Source organism: Chiloscyllium punctatum, chromosome 1 (assembly GCF_047496795.1).
Source record: "Chiloscyllium punctatum isolate Juve2018m chromosome 1, sChiPun1.3, whole genome shotgun sequence".
In the NCBI taxonomy this organism is placed as follows: domain Eukaryota; kingdom Metazoa; phylum Chordata; class Chondrichthyes; order Orectolobiformes; family Hemiscylliidae; genus Chiloscyllium; species Chiloscyllium punctatum.
In genome coordinates this window covers 112,518,192-112,545,289 of record NC_092739.1, presented here as the reverse complement: position 1 = coordinate 112,545,289, position 27,098 = coordinate 112,518,192, and the positions used below count along the sequence as shown (strand labels likewise).

Genomic DNA, 27,098 nt, shown 5'->3' with positions numbered 1-27,098 from the left:
AAGGTATAGGGGAGATGTCAGGGGTGGGTTCTTTACCCAGAGAGTGGTGGGGGCATGGAATGCGCTGCCCGTGGGAGTGGTAGAGTCAGAATCATTGGCGACCTTTAAGCGGCATTTGGATAGGTACATGGATGGGTGCTTAATCTAGGTTAGAAGTTCGGCATAACATCGTGGGCCGAAGGGCCTGTTCTGTGCTGTATTGTTCTATGGTCTATTCAGCTTCTCCTTATAACTCAAGCCCTCCAAACCTGGCAACATCTTTGTAAATCTTTTCTGAACCCTTTCAACTTTCACAACATCCTTCCTCTAGTAGGGAGATCAGAACTGAATGCTGTATTCCAACAGTGGCTTAACCAATGTCCTGTTCAGCCATGACCTCCAAACACCTATACTCAATGCACTGACCAATAAAGGCAAGCACTCCAAACGCCTTCTTCACTATCCTATATACCTGTGACTCTACTTTCAAGGAATTATGGATCTGCACCCCAAGATCTCTTTGTTCAGCATCACTCCCCAGGACCTTACCATCCTGCCCTGATTTGCCTTTCCAAAATGCAGCACCTCACATTTATCTGAATTAAACTCCATCTGCCACTCCTCAGCCCATTGGCCTATCTGATCAAGGTTCCATTGTACTCTGAGGTAACTTCTTCACTACCCACTACACCTCCAATTTTAGCATCATCTGCAAACTTATTAACATACCTCCTATGTTCACATCCAAATCATTTATGTAACTGACACAAAGCAGTGGACCCAACAACAATCCTTATGGCACACCACTGGTCACAGGCCTCCAGTCCAAAAGGCAACCCTCCACCACAACCCTTTGTCTCCTATCTTTGAGCCAGTTCTATATCCAAATGTCTAGTTCTGCCTGTATTCCATGAGATCTAAGTTTGCTAACCAGTCTAACATGAAGAACTTTGTCAAACACCTTCCTGGTCCATACAGATCACGTCCACCATTCTGCCATCATAAATCCTCTTCGTATCTTCTTCAAAAACTTCAATTAAGTTAGTGAGGCATGATTTCCCACACACGAAGCCATATTGATTTTCCCTAATCAATCCTTGCCTTTCCTAATACATGTAAATCCTGTCCCTCAGGATTCCCTCCAACAACTTGCCCATCACTGATGTCAAGCTCACCGGTCCATAGTTCCCTGGCTTGTCCTTACCACCTTTATTAAATAGTGGCACCATGTTAGCCAACCTCTAGTCTTTGGGCACCTCATCTGTGGCTATTGATGATACAAATATCTCAGCAAGAGCCCCAGCAATCAATTCTCTAGCTTCCCACAGATTTCTTGGGTACACCTGATTGGGTCCCGGGGATTTATCCACTTTTATGTGTTTTAAGACATCCAGCACTTCCTCCTCTATAATATGGACATTTTTCAAGATGTCACCATCTATTTTCCACATTCTATATCTCTCATGCCCTTTTCCACAGTAAACACTGATGCAAAATACTCATTCAGTATCTCCCCCATCTCCTGCAGTTCTACACATGGGTGGTTTTGCTGATCTTTAAGGGGTCCTATTCTCTCCCTAGTTACCCTTCTGATCTTAATGTGTTTATCAAAACTGTTGGATTTATATGCCTATATAAATCCTATATGCCAAAGCTATGTCATGTCCCCTTTTTGCACTCTTGATTTCCCTCTTAATTATACTCCTACTGCCTTTATATTCTTTTGGAGCTTCACCCAATCCCTGCTGTCTATACCTGACATATGCTTCCTTCTTTTTCTTGACCAAAACCTCAATTTCTCTAGTCATCCACCATTCCCAACATCTATCAGCCTTACCCTTCAGGAACATACTGTCTCTGGACTCTCGCTATCTCATTTCTGAAGGCTTCCCATTTTCTAGCCATCCTTTTACCTGTGAATATCTGCCCCAATCAACTTCTGGAAGATCTTGCCTAATACCGTCAAAATTGGCCTTCCACTAATTTAGAACTTTAACTTTTAGATCTGGTCTAACCTTTCCCATTACTATTTTGAAACTAATAGCATTATGATCATTGGCCCTAAAGTATTCCCGCACTGACACCTCAATCACCTGCCCTGCCTTATTTCACAAGAGTAGGTCAAGTTTTGCACCTTCTCTAGTAGGTACATCCACATAATGAATCAGAAAATTTTCTTGTACACACTTAACAAATTCTTCTCCATCCAAGCCCTAACGCTACGGCACTCCCTGTCTATTTTTGGAAAGTTAAAATCCCCTACCATAACTACCCTATTATTCTTATAGAAAACTGAGATCTCCTTACAAATTTGCTTCTCAATTTCACACTGACTATTGGAGGGTCTATAGTACAGTCCCAATAAGGTGATCATCCCTTTCTTATTTTTCAGTTCTACCCAAATAACTTCCCTGGATGTACTCACAGGAATATCCTCCATAAGTACAGCCACAATGTTATTCTTTAACAAAAATGTCACTCCCCCTCCTCTCTTGCCCCCCCCCCTCTATCCTTCCTTTTCATCTATCCCCTGGAACATTAAGCTGCCAGTCCCTGAGCCATGTCTCTTGTAATTACTATGATATCCTAGACCCATGTTCCCAACCATAACTTGAGTGTATCTGCTGATCTATTGACTTCTTGAATTGAAATAAATGCAGTTTATTTCATCAGTCCTACTTTGTTCTCTGTTTTTTTTCCCCTGCCTGCTTTAACTGTTTGACTTGCTCCTTCTCCCAACTGCACCGTTCTCAGACTAATCTCTTCACTCACTATCACCCTGGATTCCACCCATTTTGTTACTTTAGAGCCAGTCTTGATACCAGAAACTTGGCTGTTTGTGATACATTCCCCTGAGAGTCCATCACCCCTACGTTTTCCAAAACAGCATACTTGTTTGAGATGGGGATAGCCACAGGAGACCCCTGCACTACCTGCCTACCCCTCCCACCTTTCATGGAAGTAATTCATTTACTTGACTGTATCTGATATTTGGCTATCTTCCTGTAACTGCCATCCAGCACAACCCCTAGCTCCTGTAAATTCCTCACTTCCTCTAACTGCTGCTCCAACCGATCCATGCAATTTGAAAGGACTTGGAACCGAACACATTTACTGCAGACACAATCATCAGTAACATGGAAACTCTCCCTAATCTCCCATATCCGAAAGGAAGAGCACATCACTCAATCAAGGCCATCTTTGCACCTTAGCAACCTACAGACCCAGGAAATAGCACAATCTTACTGCTCTAAAAACACAGCTTTAGGATAACTTAGTACCTATGTTTTATAATTTTAAAGTTTAATCAAGAGACAAATCTCAATAAAAAATTTTATCAATAAAATTCTCCACTTTACTCAATATTATCAATTTACAAAAAAAAAGCAAGATTACTCTTTAAAAAGCCACTTAGTTGCTCCTGTGCTGTGATGTACAGATTTATCCAAGGTCAGCTGTGAATTTCACTGCTTGTTAATTTTTCTTAGAACAAACTTACCTGCATTTGGCCCATATACCTCTAAAGCTTTGCTATTCATATATTTGTCCAAATGTTTCTTAAATGTTGTAACTGGACCTGCATCTACCATTTCCTCTGGCAATTCACTGCACATGAACTAACCTCTGTGAGAACAAGTCGCCCCCCCCAAGTGCCTTTTAAATCTTTCTCCACTCACCTTTAACCTATGCCCTCAAGTTTTGGACTCCCCGCCCCAGGGAAAAGACCTTGTCTATTTACCCCATCCATGCCCCTCATGATTTTATAAACATCTGTAAGGTTACGCTTCAACCTCTTATGTTCCAGTGAAGATTTTACCAGTCTATCCAGCTTTTCCCCCATACTCAAGCCCTCCAGTCCCAATCTTGTGAATCTTTACTGAATACTCTTCAATTGAATAATATTCTTCTGAGAGCAGGATAACCAGAACTGTACACAGTTTGAAGTTAATGGTAGCTTCTGATATCAGCCCAAGGGCTTCAACGCAGCCAGTCAGTCTCTTGGGGCGGTCAGATACAGAGATACCCATCTTCACTCATCCTGCCTTCTTATGGGAGATGAAAGTGGGTGGCACAGCTGTGTATTGGTGCAGGTAGGGGAGGTGTCCCAAGTGAGTGAGTAGGACATGCAGGCATAGTGGCATTGTGAATTAGGTGGGTGATGAGGAAAGGTGTTGCAAGCAATAGTGAGAGTGATAGAGCATAAGCCTTGGAGGGGGTTAGGTACAGTAGCAAAGATAGAGTGAGCGTGAGGCATCAGAGAAAAGATGTGTGGCCCTTATGCTGATGAGGTACAGGAGATCATTGGATCAGACAAATGAGACTGCATTGACCTGAGGCAACCAGATGGGCATGGTCTGGTGTCATGGTCTCCACTGTAGGACAGGGGGAAAGAAAGCACCCTGCATGTGCACAATCCCATCCAGCACAACCTCCAGGTCCTGGGGAAAGAGAGCACCCTGCACATCCACCATCCTATCCAGCATGACCCCCAGGTCCTGGGGAAAGAGTGCATACTGCACATCTACCATCCCATCCAGCACGACCTCCAAGTCCTGGGGAAAGAGTGCACCCTGCATGCACCGTCCCATCCAGCACGACCTTCAGGTCCTGGGGAAAGACTGCACCCTGCATATGCACCATTGCATCCAGCACAACCTCCAGGTCCTGGGGAAAGAGTGCACCCTGCATGCACCATCTCATCCAGCACAACCTCTAGGCCCCTGTCGATAAAGCTGGATGGCAATTCCTCCCATTTAGCCCTGTCTGGGGCAAATGTCAGAAACAGTGAATGACTGCTTTATGTGGGTGAACCAAGTCCTTTAAAGATGCCATGGGTGTAATCTCTGGCAGTGAATTCTGGAATATCTGCTGAGTTGTGTCTTGTTCTCAGAATGGCATATATTAAGGTGAGGCAAGACTCAGATATGAGAGACACCATAGGGGCAGGGTAGGTAGTTAATTAGGTGAATTTATTAAAATTCAGCCAGAAAACTCACTAGGCCATGTGGCTGAAAACTCAAATGCAACTTGGAGTTAGCCAAAAAAACGTAGATTCAGTCCTGTGTGTGTAAAGCCACATAATACTATGAAACTGCAGGTCTTGTGGTTCTTATGGCTATGATGAAATGCCTTTTTCAACTAAACTGAGGAATCTCCAAATCTAGAGCACCTCAACTTGAATTTTGTTTCTGATCATTTATAATCTGTGATCTGTGGATTAAATTCCAGGATTAAATTACAGAGCTAGAATGAAGGTCTATGTCATTTGTACATTACATATCCAAAGAAGAATCTTTTGTTTAGTTTGCTGATTTAGCACAAAAGGGTACACCGTACTGTACCACATGTATCAATTTTCAAATGGAGTCACTATGGAGCAGTTGCATTTGAGTATTAATGTAAAAACCACCATCATGGCAACCTCAGCTGATACAGGAATTGAACCTACCTTGTATCACAAATTAGCTATCCAACCAAATGAGGTAAGGGGAGAGTCCATTTGCACCTATTTGAGGCTGAGATAGATAGACTCTGTAGGTAATCAAGGGTTACAGAGAAAGGGCAGAAAAATGAACGCGAGGGTTGTCAGACCAGCCCTGATCCTATTGAATAACAGAGCAGGCTCAAGGGGCCTAAAGACCTATTTCTGTTCCTGTTTCTTATGGTCTTATTGTCTAATCCAGAGGTGAGGACATTACCATTGTGTCACAAGACCCTTCCATAGCAACCATTGTTGATTGAGAAAACATTAAAACAGCTAATTTTTGAGAAGTTGATACCCAGTTGAATAAGCTAGAAAGTCACTTTTTACATTATTTTGGAAAAGATATTAAACAAAGGTAGTTTAAATTGGATTTAAAGTAAACTTTATTATATTCAGTATCTCTGCAGTAATTTCCATGTTCCATATTTCATAGGTTAAATTTAATGTATGATCCTTAAAAGCAAAGAACATTAACTTTTCTCAGTTCTGGTCATAGAGTCGTAGAGTTATAGAGATGTACAGCATGGAGACAGACCCTTTGGTCCAACCTGTCCACACCGACCAGATATCCCAACCCAATCCAGACCCACCTGCCAGCACCTGGCCCATATCCCTCCAAACCCTTCCTATTCATATATCCATCCAAATGCCTCTTAAATGTTGTAATTGTACCAGCCTGCACCAGCCTCTGGGTTGTTGCCGGTGCCACGTGACAGTGAGGCAAGGAATAGGGAGAGAGTGCAGTTGAACACGTGGCTGCAAGGATGGTGTAGGAGGGAGGGCTTCAGGTATTTGGACAATTGGACTGCATTCTGGGGAAAGTGGGACCTGTACAAACAGGACGGGTTGCACCTGAACCAGAAGGGCACCAATATCCTGGGGAGTAGGTTTGCTAGCACTCTTCGGGGGGGGGTTTAAACTAATTTGGCAGGGAGATGGGATCCGGACTTGTAGTCCAGCAAGTAAGCTAGCTGTGTGTCAGGATGTCCAAGACTGTAGAGAGGCTGTGGAGAAGGTAGCACTGACAGGGAATACTTGCGGACACAGAGATGGGCTCAAGTGCGTATACTTCAACGCAAGGAGTATCAGAAATAAGGTGGGTGAACTTAAGGCGTGGATCGGTACCTGGGACTACGATGTTGTGGCCATCACAGAAACGTGGATAGGTGAGGGACAGGAATGGCTGTTAGAGGTTCCTGGTTACAGATGTTTCAGTAAGATTAGGGAGGATGGTAAAAAAGGAGGGGGGGTGGCATTGCTAATTAGAAATGGTATAACGGCTGCAGAAAGGAAGTTTGAGGGGGATCTGCCTTTGGAGATAGTATGGGCTGAAGTCAGAAATAGGAAAGGTGCAGTCACCTTGTTGGTGTTTACTATAGGCCCCCAAATAGCAGCAGAGATGTGGAGAAACAGATTGGGAAACAGATTTTGGAAAGGTGCAGAAGCCACAGGGTCATAGTCATGGGCGATTTCAACTTCCCAAATATTGATTGGAAGCTCTTTAGATCAAGTAGATTGGATGGGGCGGTGTTTGTGCAGTGTGTCCAGGAAGCTTTTCTAACTCAGTATGTAGATTGTCCAAACAGAGGGGAGGCCATATTGGATTTGGTACTCGGTAATGAACCGGGACAAGTGATGGGCTTGTTGGTGGGTGAACATTTTGGTGATGGTGACCACAATTCTGTGACTTTCACCTTGGTTATGGAGAGAGATAGGTGCGCACAACAAGGTAGATTACAAGGAAGGGAAATTACGATGCTGTAAGACAGGATTTGAGGAGCATAAATTGGGAGCATAGGCTGTCAGGGAAGGATTTGGTGGAAATGTGGAACTTTTTCAAGGAGCAGATACGACATGTCCTTGATATGTATGTACCTATCAGGCAGGAAAGAAATGGTCGTGTGAGGGAGCCTTGGTTGATGAGGGAGGTTGAATGTCTAGTAAAGAGGAAGAAGGAGGCTTACATAAGGTTGAGGAAACAGGGTTCAGACAGAGCAGTGGAGGGTTACAGGATAGCCAGGAGGGAGCTGAAGAAAGGGATTAGGAGAGCTAAGAGAGGGCATGAAAAATCCTTGGCGGATAGGATCAAGGATAACCCCAAGGCATTTTATGCATATGTGAGAAACCTGAGAATGACAAGAACGAGGGTAGGTCTGATCAAGGACAGTAGTGGGAGATTGTGTATTGAGTCGGAAGAGATAGGAGAGGTCTTGAACAAGTACTTCTCTTCAGTATTTACGAACGAGAGGGACCGTATTGTTGAAGAGGAGAGTGTGAAACGGACTGGTAAGCTAGAAGAGATACTTGTTAGGAAGGAAGATGTATTGGACATTTTGAACAACTTGAGGATAGACAAGTCCCCCGGGCCTGACGGGATATATCCTAGGATTATGTGGGAATCAATTGCTTTACCGTTGGCAATGATCTTCTCGTCTTCACTGGCAACGGGGGTGGTACCAGGGGACTGGAGAGTAGCGAATGTTGTGTCCCTGTTCAAAAAAGGGAATAGGGATAACCCCGGGAATTACAGGCCAGTTAGTCTTACTTCTGTGGTAGGCAAAGTAATGGAAAGGGTACTGAGGGATAGGATTTATGAGTATCTGGAAAGACACTGCTTGATTAGGGACAGCCAGCACGGATTTGTGAAGGGTAGGTCTTGCCTTACAAGTCTTATTGAATTCTTTCAGGAGGTGACCAAGCATGTGGATGAGGGTAGAGCAGTGGATGGATTTTAGTGTACATGGATTTTAGTAAGGCATTTGATAAGGTTCCCCATGGTAGGCTTACGCGGAAAGTCAGGAGGCATGGGATAGAGGGAAATTTGGCCAATTGGATAGAAAACTGGCTAACCGGTCGAAGTCAGAGAGTGGTGGTAGATGGAAAATATTCAGCCTGGAGCCCACTTACAAGTGGAGTTCCACAGGGATCAGTTCTGGGTCCTCTGCTGTTTGTTATTTTTATTAATGACTTGGATGAGGGAGTCGAAGGGTGGGTCAGTAAATTTGCAGATGATACGAAGATAGGTGGAGTTGTGGACAGTGAGGAGGGCATTTGTCGTTTGCAAAGGGACTTAGATATGATGCAGAGCTGGGCTGAGGAGTGGCAGATGGAGTTCAACCCTGCCAAGTGTGAGGTTGTCCATTTTGGAAAAACAAATAAGAATGCGGAATACAGAGTTAATGGTAGGGTTCTTAGTCAGGTGGAGGAACAGAGGGATCTTGGGGTCTATGTACATAGATCTTTGAAAGTTGCCACTCAGGTGGATAGAGTTTGTAAGAAGGCCTATGGTGTATTATTGTTCATTAGCAGAGGGATTGAATTCAAGAGTCGTGAAGTGATGTTGCAGCTGTACAGGACTTTGGTTAGGCCACATTTGGAGTACTGTGTGCAGTTCTGGTCTCCTCACTTTAGGAAAGATGTGGAAGCTTTGGAGAGGGTGCAGAGAAGATTTACCAGGATGTTGCCTGGAATGGAGAATAGGTCGTACGAGGATAGGTTGAGAGTTCTAGGCCTTTTCTCGTTGGAACGGCGAAGGATGAGGGGTGACTTGATAGAGGTTTATAAGATGATCAGAGGAATAGATAGAGTAGACAGTCAGAAACTTTTTCCCCAGGTACAACAGAGTGTTACAAGGGGACATAAATTTAAGGTGAAGGGTGGAAGGTATAGGGGAGATGTCAGGGGTGGGTTCTTTACCCAGAGAGTGGTGGGGGCATGGAATGCGCTGCCCGTGGGAGTGGTAGAGTCAGAATCATTGTCGACCTTTAAGCGGCATTTGGATAGGTACATGGATGGGTGCTTAATCTAGGATAGAAGTTCGGCACAACATCATGGGCTGAAGGGCCTGTTCTGTGCTGTATTGTTCTATGTTTTATGTTCTATGTTCTACATCCTCTGGCAGCTCATTCCATACCACACTCTGCGTGAAAAAGTTGCCCCTTAGGTCTCTTTTATATCTTTCTCCTCTCACCCTAAACCTATGCCCTCTAGTTCTGAACTCCCCGATCCCAGGGAAAAGACTTTGTCTATTTATCCTATCCACGCCCCTCATAATTTTGTAAACCTCTATAAGGTCACCCCTCAGCCTCCGACATTCCAGGGAAAACAGCCCCAGCCTGTTCAGCCTCTCCCTATAGCTCAAATTCTCCAATCCTGGCAACATCCTTGTAAATCTTTTCTGAACCCTTTCAAGTTTCACAACATCTTTCCAATAGGAAGGAGGCTAGAACTGCACGCAATATTCCAACAGTGGCCTAACCAATGTCCTGTACAGCCGCAACATGACCTCCCAACTCACAGGGCAGAAACATTGAATGGAATTTGATATAGGTGAAAAGGGTATTTCATAGAATTCCGACAGTGTGGAAGTAGGCCATTCTGTTCACTGAGTCCACACTGACCCACCCAGACCCTCCCCCCTACGCTATCTCTGTAACTCTGCATTTCCTATGGTCAGTCCTCCTACCCTGCATATCTTTCTTCACATCTGGTGGAGAGTCAGTGAGAAGCCCAGGTCACTTCCACTGGGGTGATCCACATTAATAGGTACCTAACTCAAATTTATCTGACCATTGTTGAGATTTCCCTTGGATGAAAGCTAGTAGAGGCCCAAATCCAACCACTGTCCATTTCCCCAAGAGTTGCTGACTAATCAGGAGGTAACGTGTGGATCAGAAACTGGCTCAATAATAGGACTCAAAGGATTGTGGTAGAAGGCTGTTTGAGTGACTGGAGGCTGCTGTCCAGTGGTGTACCACAAGGGTCAGTACTGGGACCCTATTGTTTGTTATGTACATAAATGATATAGATGAAAATTGGGGGAAATGTCAAGTAAATTTGCAGACAACACCAAGGTTGGAAGAGTGGTTAATAGTGAAGAAGATGGTTGTAGGTTACAGGAAAGTATAGATGGGTTGGTCAGATAGGCAGATTAGCGGCAGATGGTATTTAACCCTGATGAGTGTGAGATGATGCACTTTGGAAGAGGAAACAAGATGAGGGAGTATTTAATGAATGGCAGGACACTGGGTGGCTTAGAGAAACAGGTAATTATTCGCAGCTCCCTGAAGTTGACAGAGCACGTGAATAGGATCATTAAGAAGGCATATGGGACACTTGCTTTCATCACTCTTGTCATAGAGTATAAGAGCAAGGGGGTAATGTCGGAGTTGTACGGACTGTTGGAGAGGCCACAGCTGGAGTACTGTGTGCATTTCGGTCACCTCACTACAGGAAGGATGTGATAGCACAAGACAGGGTGGAGAGGAGGTTCATCAGGATGTTGCCTGGGATGGAGAAATTGAGCTATAAGGAGAGACTAGATAGGCTTGGATTGTTTTCTCTAGAGAAGAGAAGACTAAGAGAGGACATAATAGAGGTGCATAAGATCCTGAAGGGGATGGACAGAGTGAACAGAGAGCAACTGTTCCCCTTGGTTGAGGTTTCAATCATGAGGACTCTCACCATTCTTTTATAGATGCACGATAGAAAGCAACAACTGCCCTGCCCAGGACTGTAAGAAACTACAGAAAGTTGTGAGCACATTCCAATCCATCACACAAACCAACCTGCCATGTACTGACTCCATCTACATGTCTCACTGCCTTGGGAAGGCAGCCAACAACATCAAAGATACCACCCACCCGGGTTATCATATCTCTCAACCTCTTCCATCAGGCAGAAGATACAAAACCTTAAACACACTGACCAACAGGCTCAAAAACAGCTCCTTCCCCACTGTTATTACATTTCTGAGTAGATCTCTCAAATTTCAAATCTAAGGTCGATTTTGCTTTTCGTGCACCTTCTCTGCAGCCGTAACTTCATATTCCTCACTCTGTCCAACCCACCCCGTGATCTTTATATGGTAGGATCTGTTAGGAGAAAGTGAGGACTGCAGATGCTGGAGATCAGAGGTGAAAAATGTGTTGCTGGAAAAGCGCAGCATGTCAGGCAGCATCCAAGGAGCAGGAGAATCGACGTTTTGGGCATAAGCCCTTCTTCAGGAATAAAGAGGGTGTGCCAAGCAGGCTAAGATAAAAGGTAGGGAGGAGGGACTTGGGGGAGGGGCGTTGGGAATGCGATAGGTGGAAGGAGGTTAAGGTGAGGGTGATAGGCCGGAGAGGGGGTGGGGGCTGAGAGGTCGGGAAGAAGATTGCAGGTCAAGAAGGTGGTGCTGAGTCCGAGTGTTGGAACTGAGATAAAGTGGGGGGAGGGGGGGAAATGAGGAAGCTGGAGAAATCTGCCTGACCTGCTGCGCTTTTCCAGCAACACATTTTTCAACATGGTATGATCTGCCTCTATTGCACGCAAAACAAAACTTTTTACTGTATCCAGCTATATGTGGTAATAGTAATTAAAAAATAGAGAACACAGTTTCAGGGTCAAAAGCAGGAGATTCAGAGGGGATTTGAGAAAAAGCATTTTCACTCGGGCAGTGAGAATCTGGAATGTACTGCCTGGGAAGGTGTTGGAAGCTGGAAACCTTATAACCCTTAAAAAATATTTGGATAAGTACTTCAAATATCATAACATTAAGGATATGAGACAAGTGCAGGAAATTGGGATAAGCACACTTACAATTGTAATTATATCAGTGCAGACACAAAGGGCCAAAGGGCCTTTTCTGTGCAGTATGAATCTAGGAACTTAGAACATAATCAGCAAATGTAATTCAAAATAAAGCTTAAAAATTATTAACCATTATTAATAGTCATTATTAACATTTTAATTTCATTAAGCAGTAGAGGTCTTTTGTTAGATTTACTAAAGCACTACAAAGTTCCATCTCTTTTTGGTAAATGGCAAGTTATAAGGAACACCATAATTTGCTCCACAACACAGAAGTATTTTTGTATTACATAAGTTTTTATGTAAAGAAAATGGAGAGAATTCAACTCCATTTTTATGTTGGTTTGTATGCAAGTTAGGCGAAAGGGGGTACTGCAGATGCTGAAGATTCGAGTCAAGACTAGAGTAGTGCTGGAAAAGCACAGCAAGTCAGGCAGCATCTGAGGAGCTAAAGCCCTTTATCAGGAATGAGGTAATACTTCAGAGTATAAATTAGGCAACAATTAAAGAGAAATAGCATTCTGTAATGTAACAGTTATTCCAAACTTAGGCATCCAACATGCCTACAAAGTAAAAACCAAAGACAGGTGTCACTGAAATTCATACTTCATGCTCATACGCTCGAGAATCAAATTAGTACCTCTGCTTCAATATCGCTAACATAAAATATTTGGATAAGTACTTCAAATATCATAACATTAAGGATATGAGACAAGTGCAGGAAATTGGGATTAGCACACTTTCAATTGTAATTATATCAGTGCAGACACAAAGGGCCAAAGGGCCTTTTCTGTTCAATATGAATCTAGGAACTTAGAACATAATCAGCAAATGTAATTCAAAATAAAGCTTAAAAATTATAATTGTTGGAAACCTGAAATAAACCTGAAACGTTCCTTTTTCTCAACAGAGCTTTAAGAATTTAAATTCTGAATAAGTGTCACAGAAATTGAATTTTTCTATTTCAGATGCTGGTTGACCTGATGTGTGTTTCCAGCATTGATCAATTTTACACTTGCAGCATTTATTGTTGAAGAGGAGAGTATGAAACGGACTGGTAAGCTCGAGGAGATACTTGTTAGGAAGGAAGATGTGTTGGGCATTTTGAAAAACTTGAGGATAGATAAGTCCCCCGGGCCTGACGGGATATATCCTAGGATTATGTGGGAAGCAAGAGAGGAAATTGCAGAGCCATTGGCAATGATCTTTTCGTCTTCTCTGTCAACAGGGGTGGTACCAGGGGACTGGGGAGTGGCAAATGTTGTGCCCCTGTTCAAAAAAGGGAATAGGGATAACCCCGGGAATTACAGGCCAGTTAGTCTTACTTCTGTGGTAGGCAAAGTAATGGAAAGGGTACTGAGGGATAGGATTTATGAGTATCTGGAAAGACACTGCTTGATTAGGGACAGCCAGCACGGATTTGTGAAGGGTAGGTCTTGCCTTACAAGTCTTATTGAATTCTTTCAGGAGGTGACCAAGCATGTGGATGAGGGTAGAGCAGTGGATGTAGTGGCATTTGATAGGGTTCCCCATGGTAGGCTTATGCAGAAAGTCAGGAGGCATGGGATAGTGGGAAATTTTGCCAGCTGGATAGAGAACTGGCTAACTGGTTGAAATCAGAGAGTGGTGGTAGATGGTAAATATTTAGCCTGGAGCCCAATTACAAGTGGAGTTCCGCAGGGACCAGTTCTGGGTCCTCTGCTGTTTGTAATTTTTATTAATGACTTGGATGAGGGAGTCGAAGGGTGGGTCAGTAAATTTGCAGATGATACGAAGATTGGTGGAGTTATGGACAGTGAGGAGGGATGTTGTCGGCTGCAAAAGGAGTTGGATATGATGCAGAGCTGGGCTGAGGAATGGCAGATGGAGTTCAACCCTGTCAAGTGTGATGTTGTCCATTTTGGAAGGACAAATAAGAATGCAGAATACAGGGTTAACGGTAGGGTTCTTGGTAAGGTGGAGGAGCAGAGGGATCTTGGGGTTCATGTTCATAGCTCTTTGAAAGTTGCCACTCAGGTGGATAGAGCTTGTAAGAAGGCCTATGGTGTATTAGCGTTCATTAGCAGAGGGATTGAATTCAAGAGTCGTGAGGTGATGTTGCAGCTGTACAGGACCTTGGTAAGGCCACATTTGGAGTACTGTGTGCAGTTCTGGTTGCCTCACTTTAGGAAAGATGTGGAAGCTTTGGAGAGGGTGCAAAGGAGATTTACCAGGATGTTGCCTGGAATGGAGAATAGGTCGTATGAGGATAGGTTGAGAGTGCTAGGCCTTTTCTCATTGGAACAGCGAAGGATGAGGGGTGACTTGATAGAGGTTTATAAGATGATCAGGAGAATAGATAGAGTAGACAGAGACTTTTTCCCCAGGTACAACAGAGTGTTACAAGGGGACATAAATTTAAGGTGAAGGGTGGAAGGTATAGGGGGGATGTCAGGGGTAGGTTCTTTACCCAGAGAGTGGTGGGGGCATGGAATGCGCTGCCTGTGGGAGTGGCAGAGTCAGAATCATTGGTGACCTTTAAGCGGCAATTGGATAGGTACATGGATAGGTGCTTAAGCTAGGACAAATGTTCGGCACAACATCGTGGGCCAAAGGGTCTGTTCTGTGCTGTATTGTTCTATGTTCTATGTTCTATTTAATCTGAATAATGACTTTAACTTGGTGAAATGCACAGGCTTCTCCAGAATTTGGGACATGAAACAACATGATGGCTCTTATCAAAAATCATTCATTCAGTCATATCTTATCACCCAATCATATAACATATCGAATCAGAGTGAAATTAAATAAAATAATTAAATAATTGTATTTCTTGCAAGTGGAATTCAAAGTAGTTTCTACCAGATGATGCCCATACAAAAAAGTGATTTACTAAAGATAATGCTCATAGAATAATATTACAAAACTTCACATTCTGATGCAGTTTTAATATTTATATATTATCCATTTTATTGGCTTACCTGATATTCATCCAACTGTTCTTCAGTAAATACACTTTGTTTACTGCCCATTCTGGATACAAGTCTTCGGTTTGTATATCCTCATCTCAGTTAATGTTGGACCACTTTTCTTAACTTTCAATTCAAACGTGGTTTAAGAAACCAACAGTGAAAAGATCAGGGCAGAAACATCGGAATGATCAGCCTTAAAACAAAATCCACCGAATTCTTTATTCAATGAGAAAGAAGGACAGACTGATGTGAAATGCTCTAACGAATATGATGTGAGTGTTTTTTAAACCAATTAGATCAATCATAATGTGCCAGCTGGAGATGGACTTACACTTTAAATATTATCTGTATGATTTGTTTAGTGTTTGTCTGCAGTACGTAATGTTATAACAGTTACTCTTACACCACTGCTGCTACTCTGTAAGTGGTAAATTGTGGACCATTGCAGTGCTTTCAAGTTGTGCAAGTGCTGGATACTGTCAATGAATAACTGACAGAATTGTAGAGCCCCTGGCAGAGGTATTTATATCATCTGCAGCCACGGGTGAGGTGCTGGAAGACTGGAGGTGAACTAATGCTGTGCCTTTATTTAAGACAGGCTGCAAAGAAAAACCAAGGAATAATAAACCGGTGTGGCTGATGTCAACGGTGGGTGAGATGTTGGAGGTTCACATGCATTTGGAAAAGCAAAGACTGATTAGGGATAGTCAGCATTGGTTTGTGCATGGGAAATTGTGCTTCACAAACTTGATTGAGTTTTTTGAGGATGTGACCAAGAAGATAGAGGAGGGTAGAATGGTAGACATTGTTCACATGGTAGATTAGTTAAGAAAGTTAGATCACATGGGATCCAGGGAGAGCTAGCCAATTGGATTCAAAGTTAGCTTGACAGTAGGAGACAGACGGTAATGGTAGAGGGTTGTTTTTCAGACTGGATGCCTGTGACCAGTGGTGTTCTGCAGGTTTCAGTGCTGGGTTCACTGTTGTTTGTCATTTATATAAACAGTTTGGATGAGAATATAAGAAGCATCATTAGTAACTTTGTGGATAATGCCAAAGTTGGTGGTATAGTGGAAAGTGAGGAAGGTTATCTAAGAGTACAATGGGATCTTGATCAGTTGAACTAATGGATTGAAGAGTGGCAGATGAAGTTTATTATAGATAAATGTGAGATGTTGTATTTTGATCAGGAACATCAGGTCAGGACTTACACAGTTAATGTTACGGCCCTGGGGAGTGCTGTCGGGCAGAGACACCTACGGTTTCAGGTACATACTTCCTTGAAAATAGAGTCACAGGTAGACAGGGTGATGAAGAAGACATTTGACATAGAGTCACAGAGTCATAGAGATGTATAGTACAGAAACAACCCTTCAATTCAACTCATCCAGATAAGCCAACCCAATCTAGTTCCACCTGCCAGCACCCAGCTCTTATCCCTCTAAACCCTTCCTATTCATATACCCATCCAGATGCCTTTTGAATGTTGAATTGTATGAGCCTCCACCACTTTCTCTGGTAGCTCATTCCATACATGTACCCTCCTCTGCGTGGAAAAGTTGCCCCGTAGGTGTCTCTTATATCTTTCCCCTCTCACCCTAAATCTATGCCCTCTAGTTCTGGACTCCCACACCCCAGGGAAAATACCTTGTCTATTTATCCTATCCATGCCCCTCAGGATTTTATAAACCTCTATAAGATCACCCCTCAGCCTCTGACACTCCAGGGAAAACAGCCCCAGCCTATTCAACCTCTCTCTACAGATCAAATCCTCCAACCTTGGCAACATCCTTGTAAATCTTTTCTGAAACCTTTCAAGATTCACAACTTCCTTCTGTTGGGAAGGAAACCAGAATTGCATGCAATATTCCAATAGGGGCCTAACCAATGTCCTGTACAGCCACAACATGACCTCTCAACCCCTACTCAATACTCTGACCAATTAAGGAAAGCATACCAAACACCTTCTTCAAAATCCTATCTACCTGCAACTCTACTTTCAACGAACTATGAACCTGTATTCCAAGATCTCTTTGTTCAGTAACACTCCCTAGGACCTTACCATTAAATGTATAATTCCTGCGAAGATTTGCTTTCCCAAAATGCAGCACCTCACATTTATCTAAATTAAACTCCATCTGCCACTTCTCAGCCCACTGGCCCATCTGATCAAGATCCCGTTGTAATCCGAGGTAACCTTCTTCACTGTTCACTACATCTCCAATTTTGGTGTCATCTGCAAACTTACTAACCATACCTCTTAAGCTCACATCCAAATCATTTATATAAATGATGAAAAGTACTTGACCCAGCACTGATCCTTTTGGCATTCCACTAGTCATTGATCAGAGCATTGAGTATTAGATTTGGGATGTCATGTTGCAGCTGTACAGGAAATTAGTGAGGCCACTTTTGAAATGCTGTGTACAGTTGTGGTCACCCTGCCATAGGAAAGATATTATTAAACTGGAAAGGGTACAGAAAAAAATTACAAGGGTGTTACCAGAACTGGAAGGTTTGAGTTATAAGGAGATGCTGGGTAGGCTGGGACTTGTTTCACTGGAGCATAGGAGGCTGAGGGGTGACCTTATAGAGATTCATGGAGTGGCAGGGGGCTCAGTGCTTGGCATTGCTGCCTCACAGAGCCAGGGACCTGGGTTCGATTCCCACCTCAGGCGACTGTCTGTGTGGAGTTTGCACATTCTCCCCATGTCTGCATGGGTTTCCTCTCAGTCCAAACATTTGCAGGTTCAGTGAATTGGCTGTGCAAAATTGCCCATTGTATTCAGGGATGTGTATGCTAGGTGCATTAGTCAGGGGTAAAATTAGAGTAACAGGGTGGGTTACTCTTCGGAGGATTGGTGTGGACTTGTTGGGACTAATGGCCTGATTCCACACTGTAGGGTGTCTGTGAACAACACTAGATGTGGACCAGGAGTGTCACCTAAAGGCCCATACACAAACTTGTGAATGCTTCGCAGCACCTTGACTTCCCTCTCTGACCTTAAAAATCTGTTGCTGGAAAAGCGCAGCAGGTTAGGCAGCATCAAAGGAACAGGAGAATCGATGTTTCGGGCTAAACCCAGTCCTCACTCTTTTCCTCTCCGTTCACCAACCTTCCCTGTGATTACTGGGTATTCCATCTCCATCTTATTTCCTGGTTATTACATAGAGAAAGAACAAAATAATAAAGAAAGAAATTGTAACAACTCCATGGCCTTTAGACATCCCAAGTGGAATAATCAGTGTTGACCTGTAGGAATTATATATATAAGAAATACAGTAGTCAAAATTGGATTAGCACAATCTCAAAACAGCAATGAATAAAGACCAGATAATTGCATCTTTATTGCCTCTCCCCCACTTTTGTTTCTTTGCCCAGAGCTGTAGTTCTTTGTCCTTTCATATCACACATCCTCAAACCCACGTTAGAGAACCGCTACACTCTATATTTCATGCCATTACATTTTCAACTTCTAATATTAAATGCTATATTGTATATACTTAATTCTTAAGTAACCGTCCACAAATTTTTCATTAGCTAATCTGTGTCACTTTAATTAAAGTAGTTCGCTGCTTTAAATGTCATTCAAACAAAATTGATATGCAACTATCAACAGTCATTGCAGGTTAAAAAATAAAATAATTCTAATGTATCAGGTACAAACTTCACGTCAATGCAACAACTTAATTTTAACAAAGAATCTATTAATTTTCACTCAAGAAGTGACATTTTTGCAACCCGCCAACATATTTGCAATCTCTGAGCTGGGGCCTTGACAGCTCAGCCCAACAAGTTCCTTAAGGAACACTTTGTTTCATCGAAGCAGTTGTCATTTTCTAAGGCATCAACAATGTTTTGGTTTCCCAAAGTTTATCTTGAACAATGAAACAATCAAATTTCAAGTCATTATCAACAGTTCACCCTTGCAGAGGCAGCAGATGATACAAGCTTTTCTTTGCAAGGAGCATCAATCTAGCACGTGGACCGCCCAGCACTATAGAATATAGAACAGTACAGTACAGGAACAGACCCATGTCTGTGCTGACCATGATGCCATTCCAAACAAATCCCACCTCTATATCGTATTCAAAGCATTAAATGCAGTACTATTATAGAGTAAATAGAAAACTGATATCTTCAATTAGAAGCAGTAAGTGGATTCATCTTGTCTGTACAGATATTTTTGACCTAATTCTTATTTGAATTTTTTCAGTTTCTTCTTTCATTAATTTGTCTAACACTCTTTCCATTTCTCCAAATAACCCAAAATGTTGCTCTTCAGGCAGGCTGGTTGGTTCTGATACTCATGAATTAGCCTCCTGGAACCTCTGCCCTGAATAATTGTCAGCCCTGTCTCCGAGAGCCTGGCTTTGGTCACTTGAATTCATATTCCAGCAGGTTTCACATTTTAAGAAAATAGTTCTCCCAAGACAAGTATTTATTCATAATTATTGTTTTGGTCTTTCTCTCAAAACTCTAATGCCTTGATAACTACTGGTTGGTTAGCATTGTTAACCTCTTAAACGGGTGTGAATTCATGCCCCATCCCAACCTTCCCATCTGAAATAAAAGAGTCAGCGTGGAGACACATCCACATGTGGGCAGATTCAAAGATCTGGAATCATTCTCATGCCTGATAGTGGTCATCCAAATGTCTTCAGCCTTGTCTAATTGTCTAATTAGATATATCTTACCTGTTATTGAAAATAATGTCTCCTGCTTCTCATTTCACAGATTTCTATTAAACATTTCTATATGAATTCTATACCAATTCCAGTCAAATATATACACTACAACCTATCGTAGTAAGTTCTTAGGTCTTTTGTTTTGTTTCATGGTCTGATGTGTATTCATAACAGCATTATCTACATGAATCTTCTATCTCCATTTCAGTAACTCCCACAAAATTAAAAGTCTGTCAGCTACTAAGGCTGGTTTCTACAAGTGTGAAGAAAACTTTAGGGCATTTTTTCCTCTATATATGTTCAAGTTGAGAGTTAACAATCATTAAGACTAACTTAAGACTAACATTAAGACTAACTCAATGTTGTTTAAGCTTTATGCTTAATTTTTGAATGTCAAAATATATTCTTCCAAAGAGAGAGAACTGGGATTCTGAGGGGTCTTGACAAGATAGATACAGAAAGGCATACACATATAAAAAAGTCTAGAACAAGGGGTCACTATTTAAAAAATCAGGGGGTCGCTTATTTAAAGCATTTTTCTCTCAGAATGTCATGCGTCTTTGAAATTAGCTTCCTGAAAAGGTTGTGGAAGCAGAGCCCTTGAATATTTTTAAGGGAACTGGAGATTTTTGGCAGCACGGTGGTACAGTGGTTAGCATTGCTGCCTCACAGTGCCAGAGACCCGGGTTCAATTCTCACCTTGGGCTACTGTCTGTGTGGAGTTTGCACATTCTCCCCATGTCTGTGTGGGTTTGCTCCGGTTTCCTCCCACGGTCCAAAGATGTGCAGGTTAGGTGAATTGGCCATGTTAAATTGTCTGTAGTGTTAGGCGAAGGGGTAAATATAGGGGAATGGGTCTGGGTGGGCTGTTCTTCGGAGGGTCGGTGTGGACTTGTTGGGCCGAAGGGCCTGTTTCCACACTCTAAGTAATCTAATCTAATAGATTCTTGCTAAGCAAGAAAAAAAAAGTTATTAGATCAGGGAGGATCATGGTTTTGAGGTGACAATCCGATCAGACATGATCATAGTGAAAGGTGGTGCGGATTCGAGAGGCTGTATGACCTACTCCTGCTTCGAGTTCATATATTCATGTGTAGGAAAAGATTAAGAACTTTGACTGTTCAGTTTGTCCACTTTCAGATTTCTTACAAATAATTGTTTCTTTAAACACTAGAAACTGATTCACGGTTTCAGCAGCAATCATTCATTATCATGAATGACAATGCCTAACTAAAGCAGGTTAACCACTGGCTGAGAATATTCAAGTTGTAATACTATTACTTTTGTTTATTTTAACAGAGTGTCTGTTTCAATTCATTTATGAATCGCTTACAAAACAACTTTCGCCACCTGCCTGACACCTCAAATCCCCAAGCAAATCTCCTCAATTTTATCATCAACCAAATGTGATATCTTCTTTTAATTCACCATTTTAAGTTATCAGTCACTCTAAATAGTGATGTTTGCAGCCATGTAGGGGAATGAGTCTGGGTGGGTTACTCTTCGGCGGGTCGGTGTGGACTTGTTGGGCCGAGGGGCCTGTTTCCACACTGTAAGGGATTCTACGGTTCCACCACTTCCTCTGGCAGCTCATTCCTTACAACACCACCTTCTACATGGAATAATTGCCCCTTAAGTCTCTTTTATATCTTTCCCCTCTCAGCCTAAACCTACACCCTCTAGTTCTGGGCTCCCCCACCCCAGGGAATAGACCTTGTCTATTTATCCTGTCCATGCCCCTCATGATTTATAAACCTCAGCTTCTGATGCTGCAGGGAAAACAGCCCCAGCCTGTTCAGCCTCTCCCTGTTGCTCAAACCCTCCAACCCTGGCAACAACCTTTTCTGAACCCTTCCAAGTTTCACAACATCCTTCTATAGCAGGGAGACCAGAATCACACACACAGCATTCCAAAAGTATCCTAACCAATGTCCTATACACTGCAACATGACCTTCCAACTCCTATATCCAATGCTCTGACTAATAAAGGAAAGATACTAAACATACCTTTCACTGACAATGTATAAAATTCAGTTCAATGGGTCAAATGGCCTCTCCCTATGCTGTATGTATTATCATTTAAAACAAGTGAGAGATCTGAAAGTGCCTGCTAGCTGAAAATAGTTACTGTTGCTACCGCTGCTATCTCCAACGCAGTATATTTACAGCAGTTAACCAGGGAGAGAGCTTGGCCAAGCAGTAGGGAGAGCAGCAGCAAACAGAGAAAGGGAGACTGAAATAATGTCAGCACGACTTGTTAGTAAACAGACAGAGATAGACTTTTAAAATATTTTGGTCGATAAGAAACCATGACCCGAGATTTCTAAGACTTTGTTTGTCTAACCTAAACGGACCGAGTCTGTAACGTGCTCACGTTGAGCAGTTCCAAACCTTCCTTCACCGCGATCCGAGTCCTGTGCTTTTCTCTCAGGAATTGATGGAACGATTTTAACCTCTTTTGGTGCATGCAACAACTCGGCAATCCCGTGGTTGGACATTTGTTTTAACAAACCGAGTTGCCTGAAGACTTCTGTAACCGAACTTTCAGAGGGCGAGTCAACGCCTTAACAATCATCAGGAACAGCAAGGGTCCACCGACCGTCCCCCATGAAGAGCTGGTTCATCCTCCTGTTCTCTGTTTTACCGGGAACCCTCATTCTCCAATCCGGAGCCGAATGCTATTGGAGAATCAATGGTAATGTGGACAGTCAACTTCAGTTAACCGATTTTATCAAGTCCTTCATGAATATGTGGACATGTTCTTATTTATCATCGCTGTTAGCTGACTAGCTGCTAGCTTTTGAATTATTTACTGAATTTAAACAAAACAATTTAGACAAGCTATATGGAACAATGTAGCCAAATGGACATATCCCTTCTACAGCTACCAATATCTAATAGTGTATCCATTTTATTCCTTTACATATAAACCGCTTATAGAATGAAAGAACACAGGAAGACATTTGGTCCACTGTGTCTGTGCCAGCTTTCTGCCAGGGTAGTTCTGTGAGTGACAGGCTCCTCTCTTTACCCTGTACTCCCAAATTGAGGTGAGCAGGCTTCTGAAATCAGCAACTGAACTTGTCTTCACCAAACTGTCAGATAGCTCACCTCAAATCCAAACCACTCACTGCACAAATATGCTTTTTGAAATGGCCCTGTTTGTTCATTAGCCACTCACCATAAATCAGTGTGCTTGGATTGTCAGCCTTTCTGGGAAAGGAAACGTTTCCTCTGTATCTGTTCTGTTGAGATCCCTCGTGATTTTATAAACTTCTGTAAACTGCTATCATATCTCTTCCACAATCTCTTCTCAAGGTCACCAGTCTTGTGTTCCAGAACCTGTTGTCTGTCGAGCCAAACTGTTCCAGTACAGCTACAGCACGGACATTTACCTAGCAATCACCAGTAAAGTGACTGAAGGTTTCATCGACATCGCTACCAAGCAGCATTTGCTGTGCAGTGCCCTGCTCACTGTGATTCAGTTTGGGTTACATTAGGGCTATTCAGTTCCTCATCTCATTACAGTCATGCAAAATTGGACAAAGGAACTGAACACCAATTGTGAGGAGAGAGAGAGGCTACCCTTGACATCAAGAGCATATTTGAGTAAGTGTGGCATCAAGAAGCCCTAATAAAATGCGAACCAATGGCAATTAGGGCGAACTTGTCTGCTGGTTGGTGTTATGGCTGGCACAAAGGAAGATGGTTGTGATTGTTGGAGGTCAATGATCTCAGCTTCAAGCCATCTCTTCAGGAGATCCTCAGGGCAGTATCCTCGGCCTAACCACCTTTAGCTGTTTCATTAATGTCATTCTCTCCATTATAAGGTTAGAAGGGGTATGTTTGCTGATGATTGCACAGTGTTCAGCACCATTCACAATTCCTTGGATACTAAAGTTATCTAAATTACAGGATACATATCTAAATGTAGCAAGAACTGACCAATATTCAATTAGCAGCAAAGTATTACAGATGTTAGAGTTCTGAAATAAATACAGAAAATAGTGGAAAATATCAGTAGGTACAGCAGCATCTGTGGAGAGTGACACAGAGATAATATTTCAAGTCCAATATGATTCTGCTTTGGAACTGCCGGGAGCTGGAAATTGATAGTTTTTATGCTGTTGATAAAGGGGGAGGAGCAAGTTGAACAGATGGTGAAGATCCTCAGAGCAAAAAGCACAGGGTGGGGTGGTAGTAGTAGTAGAGCAGTGATATAGATGAAGAGCATGTGTTGTCCTGGGGGTTAATAGTGGAAAGTAGGTCAGTTCTGGTAAAACCAAACTTGGGTGCTGCTGGTGGTGAAGGGGATGCAATCAAAATGGAAAATAGCGATCATGGATCATCATGAATTTGATGAACTCAAGTATTGAGTTCTGAAGGCTGTGGAGTTGCTAAGTGGAAAATGAGGTGTTTTTCCTCCAGTTGGCATTGGGCTTTGTTGGAACACTGCAGCAGACTTAGGACAGAAATATTAGCATGAGAGCAAGTTGGTGTGTTGAAATGGCAGTGACTGAAAGGTGAGGAGAAAGTGAGGACTGCAGGTGCTGGAGATCAGAGTCAAACAATGTGGTGTTGGAAAAGCACTGCCAGTCAGGCCGCAGCTGAGGAGCAGGAGAGTTGACATTTCGAGCATAAACATTTCATCAGGAATGAAAGCGGTCACCCAGCCTGTCTTTGTTCTCACCAGTGTAGAGGAGGCAGATGAAAGAAATATAAGCAAATTGCTGCTTTAAGGTATATTTGGACCTTGGGCAGTGTGGGTGAGGTGGGGTAGGAGATGCATTTGCTCGATTGCATGAGAATTTGCTATGGTGGGGCAAGAGCTGTGGAGATGAAGAGGTGTTGGGTGTGACAGCAGAAGTGATCCAGTGTGTCACAGAGGGAACAGTCCCTGTGGAATGTTGACAATGGAGACAAAGTCTGTCTCTTGTGGTTTCCTGCTGGATGTAACAGAAATGACAGAGGATGATCCTTCAAATGCAGAGACTGTGGATGTACGAAGTGAAGATAAAAGAAACCCTATCATTATTTTGGGAGGAAAGGGGAAAGGGACAGGACAGAAATGTGGAAAATGGTCTGAACACATCCAAGGACCCTGTCAACTGCATTGGGCAAGGTTCTTCAGTTCAGGAAAACAGGAAATATGGATGAAGCATCTCTCTGGAAGATGGCATGATTGCAGCAAAAGCAATCAAGATGGAGAAACTGGGAGAATGGAATGAGTCCTTGCAGGAAACAGGGAGTGCAAAGGTACTGCCAAGATAAATGGGATTCAGGGAGATTCTCGTCGATATTGATGTATAGTTTTTTCCTAGAAAAATAAAGAGGGAAGGCAAGAAATCAGAGATGAACCAGCTAAAGTCTCATCAATATGTAAGTTTGGTCTGATAAGTAGCAAGTAACATTTGCTAGTGCAATGCCAGACATCTTCAACAAGAGAAAAATCAAACTACCATCCCTTGACACTCAACGGCATTGCCATTGCATAACTCATCCCTATTAGCATCCTGGAGGTTACTAGAAACTGTACTTGACCAGTCATATAAATATTGTGGCTACAAGAGAAGGTCAAAGCAATGAATTTCGCAGCAGGTAACTCACCTCCTGACTCAAATTCCCCAACTGCTTAGATCAGTGCAACTCCAACAACACTTGAGAAGCTTCACACCATTCAGGACAAGGCAGCCGGCTTGATTGGCACCATAGCCTCAAACATTCACTCCCTGCACCATCAAACCACAGTAGAAGCAGTGTATACTATCTACAAGAAATGACAAGGTTTCTTGGATGGTATCTTCCAAATCCATGATCATTATTATCTAACAAGAGAATGGTGGTAGACAAATGGGAACACCACCATTTGCAATTTCCTCTTCAAGCCACTCACCAGCCTGATTTGGAAATCCTCCAGTTTTGCTGGGTAAAGTCCTGAATCTCTATTCCTAATGGGAATATTGCTCTACCTAGATCAAGTAGACTGTAGTCGTTCAGGACACAGCTCATCACCACCAACTTAGGGGCAAATAGAGATGTGCAGTATTTGTTAGTTCGGCTGGAAAAGCTCATATCTCCTAAATGAATTAAAAACAATCTGTCCATATACCTGAAGTCACCAGAAACATTTTTCCCCATGCTGTCTCACACGTCCATTTCCTTCCTAAAGTGTGATCAGAATAAGACACAACTCTTCATTTGATGCCAAAAATGAAAAGTTTATAATGAATCTTAATAAAACACTTTTTTTGCTTTAATTGTTTCCCACATCAATTTCTTCCTCTGTTATCCTTTCTCCACTCTTTGATTTCGGAGTGACAAGTGGGGTATTGCAGGGAACAGAGCTCGGATACCAGCTATTCATAATAATAATGGTTTAGATGAGGAAACAACATGTCGTATCTCCAAGTTTGCGAATGACACAGAGCTGGGTGGGAGGATATACTGTGAGGAAAATACAGGGAAGGTTCAGTGTGATTTGGACAAGTTAAGCAAGTGGGTAAATACATGGCAGATGCAGTACTATATGGATAAATGTGAGGTAGCATAAACAGGAATGCAGATTATCACAATAGACTGGGAAAGGGGGAGGTACTAAACATAGGTGTCCTTGTACTGAAAGGAAGCATGCAGGTACAGAGGGCAAATGGTACATTGGCTTTTGAATTATTCTCTCAGTTGTTCAAGTAACAGTTAATTTTATTGCAAAATATCATTTCCAAAAGCTTTCCCACCATGGAATTATACTAGCTGGTTTATAAGACCATAAGATATTGTTTCCTTGCTGCCTGCTTTGTGAAATGACGTATTTTCATTTTCCAGATAGATGCGAGTACCATAAGAATCACTATAAAGTTGGTGAATCCTGGAAGACCGTCGACTGTTTTCACTGCAGCTGTGTGAAGGAAAACCAAGTTATTTGCTGTGACATGTGAGTGATTGAATGATCTCTGGATCACTACAAATTATTCACCAGAGTGATACAAAATAATACAGAAAATCCCTTCAGAAATACTTCCAAACAGCCAAGCAAACTAATGTGAAACCAGTTTCACCATCCACCAGGATTAGATTAAATTTCCCACACTTACTGTAAAATATCAATCAGAAAATATTTACAGTGTCCTGGATTTTGTAATTACAATAATTGTGATGAAACCTTTTCACATCTCTGAAGTCCCCTTTCAACCCTCAAATCCTCTGATAGTTCTGCACTCCCCCAATTCTGATATCTTGTTCACTCTTGGGTTTAATTACCCAGCCAATGAGACAGCCATGTTTTCAACTTCCAAAGTTCTGGAATTTCCTCACTAAACTTCTCTGCATCTGAATTCTCTTTCCTCCTCTTTTAAACCTGCCTCGTTAACCATCTCTTCTAATGTCTCCTTAAGTGACCAACTAAAGTTTGTTTGGTAATTCTCTTG

At 42.5% G+C, this 27,098-nt stretch overlaps 1 protein-coding gene across 1 annotated transcript in view; it reads right to left on the bottom strand.

The window, feature by feature from the left end:
* Positions 1 to 15,090, bottom strand: part of LOC140482520 (calcium and integrin-binding family member 2-like) — a 48,616-nt gene extending 33,526 nt beyond the window's left edge. The window contains exon 1 of the mRNA XM_072580077.1: positions 14,995 to 15,090. Coding sequence (XP_072436178.1) covers positions 14,995 to 15,045 — 51 coding nt within the window. The 5' untranslated portion in view covers positions 15,046 to 15,090. The remainder of the gene's footprint in view (positions 1 to 14,994) is intronic.
* Positions 15,091 to 27,098: the final 12,008 nt, after the last annotated feature.